This window comes from Penaeus monodon, chromosome 2 (genome assembly GCF_015228065.2).
Source record: "Penaeus monodon isolate SGIC_2016 chromosome 2, NSTDA_Pmon_1, whole genome shotgun sequence".
Taxonomy (NCBI): domain Eukaryota; kingdom Metazoa; phylum Arthropoda; class Malacostraca; order Decapoda; family Penaeidae; genus Penaeus; species Penaeus monodon.
Genome location: NC_051387.1, coordinates 10,408,698 through 10,413,681, shown reverse-complemented (window position 1 = coordinate 10,413,681; position 4,984 = coordinate 10,408,698). Strand labels below are relative to the sequence as shown.

Sequence of the window (4,984 nt, the reverse complement as noted above, 5' to 3'; positions counted from 1 at the left end):
TGATATATATATAATATATATATATCATATATATATACATATTATAAATATATATATATAAATATAGATAAATATATACATATATACACATATATATGTGTATGCATATACATACATATATATAATATATATATCACATATATGAGCAACAATACTGAAAAATATAATTTATATACAATATAACCATTATCATAGATAACAACAAAAATAAATCATTACTGATTATAATACGGATAATAAAACATTAATCATAATAAAAATGATGATAGTACTAATAAATGCTATATATGTGTTGAGAACACATAATTTGTTTATCAAGGAAACACACACACAAAAAATATTAATAAAAAAAAAAATCCTGAAAAGGAAGCTCTGAAGCAAAAACATTAAAATCAACAAGCACATCCTTCATATGAACATAAAGCAAAATTTGGCAAGATATAAGAGATAATCATGCTTACCCCTTACACTCTGACAGACGAGGCACAACTGCATTTGAAGCAATCACTCTGATCCATGCTTAATTCAGGCTGCACACACAAAAAACACTGCATTTCTGGAACCAAAAGATCAGGATCTACAACTTAAGACCTGAAAACATCATAATCATCTTCTCACATTTTGTGGGGCCTGTGGGAATACTGGTGCCTTCCATTCATACCCAGGCAAGCTTAAATACAGGATAAAGGTCCTTTAGGGGTTGAGTTCCTGTTATTTTACATTGTCAAAAATGTTATCCTTTGATTCTTTCTAGTAAAATTCTTTTGTGTGCACTTCTTTCCTTTTATTGAGTACAGAAATGTTCAAAGCTTAATGATCAAAAACATAAAAAGTAATGTAAATAAAACCTGAGAGTATGCTACATAATAGTAGAAAATAATACTATACATTTTTTATAATTCACCAACTAAAACAATGCTCTGAATGTCAAGTCCTTAAGAGTAAAAGATTCTTTTAAACAATGCTCTGAATGTCAAGTCTTTAAGAGTAAAAGATATAGCTGGACCTCTGGACACAGTCTGAGGAAGATGAAAAGAGGCCCATTACTGCTTGGCAGACTTGGGGAGTTTTGGGAAAAGGAACCCAAATATCACATGTGCAAGCACTTTTTTGATGAAGGAAGATAAAACATAAGCATAACACAAACAAAACCAGAATCACAAAAAACAATTTCATAGTATTGAAGAGTGAGACAAGGATAATTAAATGAAAATAAGAATCTACTGAAACACACTTGTTCACATGATACTTCTTCACTATAAGAAATAAGGCAGTGTATCCACATATGAAAATATTCCCTTGACCTATATATCATTATATAAACATAAATAATAATCACAAAATGAAAATCACATTAGCTGTCATAACCACATTCTCAACAAGAGAAACAAATGTTATATATCTGTGTGTGTGTGTGTGTGTGTGTGTGTGTGTGTGTGTGTGTGTGTGTGTGTGTGTGTGTGTGTGTGTGTGTGTGTGTGTGTGTGTGTGTGTGTGTGTGTGTGTGTGTGTGTGCGAGTGCGAGTGCGAGTGCGAGTGCGAGTGTGTGAGTGTGAGTGTGCGTGTGCGTGTGAGTGTGAGTGTGCGTGTGCGTGTGCGTGTGGCTGTAGTGTCCTGATGTTTTCTTTTTTTATCTTACCACTTAAAATTGTAAATTTTACAAGGGCAATCATACATTACATATAGCTGCCTTTTTTGGCTATTTCAACTCTGCCATCACACAAAACCTTTCTTGGTAAAGTTCACAGACTACATAATAAAAATGAAAAGGAAAATTCAATCAGATATTTTGGGTATTGATGAAAGAAGACAGTCTTTGAAAAAAATAGATAAATAACATGAATCTGTGTAAGTCCATTTTGAGCTTCACTTTTTTATCATTATTTACATGAACCCTCTAGGCATATAAGCATATCTAATGATACTCAATAAAAATGATATTAAGAGAAAGGACAGATTTTCATAGTGACAAGAATACAAAACATTTACATCTCATGACAAAACTCAGTAAATAAAGAATGCAACATCACATTACAAGTTCAGCTACATACACTAAACTCGAGTAGATGCTTTACTAAATATAGGGCACTTTGGCTACAGTCCTTGCTTAAAGGAAATCCCACAAAACATTTCATGCATAACCACAAGTACTCTATCTACTGCTGGTATGAAAACAAATTTGAGAGTGAGGTGAATTAACACATTATCAAAATTACTTTATTGTACCAAAAATACCATGTTGGAGCTATACATAAATTCAATATGTACAGAACACTGCTATCATGATGACTCTAACACCGTTCCATTTTTAACTAGCCCTGTGTGGTGCACAGGTGTGTTTCTATTGCGATGTTGCCCTGACAAAGGTCGGGGATTTCCTGGACTTGATTGATGGATAGAAGTGTTGGTGACATTCGTATTAAAGCTGTGTTGTATGGGATTCCCAGAGTTTCGGCTGGGAGTACCTGTGGGATTGTTGGGTCTATGCTGACTCTCATGTGTCTGATGAGCCGCTGTTCCTCCAGAATGAAAGTTGGTGTGGTTTCCATGCTCATTACCACGACTACTCGTCTGGCCTCCACTCATTTGGTGGACACCTGCTTTGCGCTCACTGCTACTGGTTTTTCTATCACTACTGGTGTTGGTGTGAAGTCTCTCAATGGACTCTGACAGTTGGGCTAGTTTCTCCATCAACGTGCGCATATTGTCATGGGATGTCCTGAGCCCTTCCTCAGATAATGGTGGGTAGAGATCCTTTAAAGACAAAAGAAAAAAAATATGTTCTTTCTTTTTCTTCCTTTGTTTCTCTCTATCTTTTTTTTTTAACAGCAATTCCTCATTCACTTGTTTAAGAAATCAAAAATACCTCCCCCTCCTGTAAAATATTAAGAATAACAACTCCATACCTGTTCAGCACCAACTTCAAAATGTAGTCGAGCCAATCGTTCTTGCTGCTCTCTAATGGCTTCCATCTGGCGCAGGCGGGAATCTTTGCCTGGAATAAACCAGAAGTAGAAAACACCATTATCATATATATGGATTTTCCTCCCCCCAAAAAATTAATTTGTGACAAGTATTTCTTAACCCAATCACCCCGGATTTATGTTCTGTCCCTTGTAGGTTTTTGTGAATTTTGTTACATACAGATGGCTCCACATGTGCTCAGCCTCCAAGGAGTCTATCAGTAGGCCCTACTGACTGATCTTGATTTCCCCATTCCTTGAATTGGCGGGTAAATGTGTTTTTCCTTTTAATACAATTGATAAATACTGTTATTATTGTTATTGATGTTATGATTATTAAAGTATTATTAAAATCTTGTTAACATTTAAGAAAATGAAATAATGCAAAAGACCTTTCCAAAAGTCAAGGAAAGGGTAAACAGGTGAGAAAGGTAGGACTAATAAGTGACCCCTTGATGACTAAGCACTTGTAGAGCCATCTATGTGTGAATACAATAAATAAACCTGTGATACAGTGGGCATGGCATGTATTCTTGCCAAACGTGGCGATTGGGTTAATAGTAGAATAAGAAAATACATGCAATAATAACTGTAACTGAACCCCTAAACAAATAACATCTAATATCTACCTATCCCAATCCTACTTTTTTTTTATTATTATTATTGATCATTAAACAACAAATCAGAATTCTTACCAAATGCTCTGAGATTTCCTGCTTGAAAATCTTCCATGAGCTGCAATAATCCTTGCTCGATCTGCCGCACATCAGCCACATCTGCGAGGAAGTTGTGATGCTGTGTAGGCCTTTCCATTTGCCGGGGTTCTAATCCTGCCCTAGCCCTGAGCCCTGGCCGGACTATTGGTTTACCCAGCCACACTCTGGAGCTTGTGCTTGCCTTACCTATTGAGGTGTTGAGTGTGGCCCCAGCACTACTTGGGGTGCTGCTGATCCCCCCACCTTTGCCTGACGGGGTGAGGCTGGAGCTCTCTCGGCTGGCTGGGGTATAACTAGGGATGGGCTTTAGGAGACTGGATTCACCACCAAAATCTCCCATTCTACTCTTTGTGCCCTGGGCTAGATGAGAACCTGGAGAGGGCTGTGGGCTATCCTCCAGGTCCCGACTCCTGAGGTCCATCTGGCGCAGGGGATCTACGCATTTGAGGGAGCAGGCAACGGTGCAGGGACGGGCGCAGGACAAGCCATGCAGGCCAGTGCGGGGAAACAAAGTGTCAGTAAGCAGACAACTAAACAACAACGACAACAATAACAAAAATTAGGCATAATAAGAGTAAGGCAAAAAATCATTCATACTGGTGTGTATTTTCAAAATACTTTTTCAAACATTTGTGAAAAATAAGCAGTCTAAAAAAATAATAATAATAATATATGACAGGAAGCTAAAAATATTCCTTTGCCATAAATGAGAAATATAATATAAAGGAAAAATATTACTGATTAGATTACAAAACTCTCTTAAAAAACAGACTCTAATGACATAACTTCAAGATAAATAATTCAACAACTCAATAACAAAACCTTTCTCAGTAAGCATTAAAAACTCATATGTATATATACACCTTTGCATTGCTCTGTAAATTTTTGTTTATGTATTAACGGTTATACAGTAATTACAGCATAACATGTAAAACCCTTCTAAAGAAAATGGATAAAACCACACCTTTACATTTCAGCTGGGTATCACCTTTAGTTAGATGTTATAGAAATAAACAGATTTGTAAAAGAAAGAAAAAGAAGTTTCACACTATAAATATCTTACTTTAAGTTAATATAACTTTTCTTCCCTGATAAATCATTATCATACTTAAAAATTCCAAAGTAAATTGATGAAGACAGAAGATTATTATAGTATTTCTCTACTAGAGCTTTTCTAAAACCTACCACATACTGAATTAATAAAAAAGAATACCGAGTGTGTGTTACATATGCGTGTGTACATATACATGTACATGTATGTGTACATCTATGTGTACGTGTGAATGTGCATGAGTATGTGTATGT

At 35.8% G+C, this 4,984-nt stretch overlaps 1 protein-coding gene across 1 annotated transcript in view; it reads right to left on the bottom strand.

Moving 5' to 3' along the window:
• Window positions 1-1,562: 1,562 nt before the first annotated feature.
• Window positions 1,563-4,984, bottom strand: part of LOC119581106 — a gene marked incomplete at its 5' end in the record, with an annotated part of 16,618 nt that continues 13,196 nt past the window's right edge. The window contains 3 exon segments of the mRNA XM_037929439.1: window positions 1,563-2,754; window positions 2,907-2,995; window positions 3,659-4,114. Coding sequence (XP_037785367.1) covers window positions 2,281-2,754; window positions 2,907-2,995; window positions 3,659-4,114 — 1,019 coding nt within the window.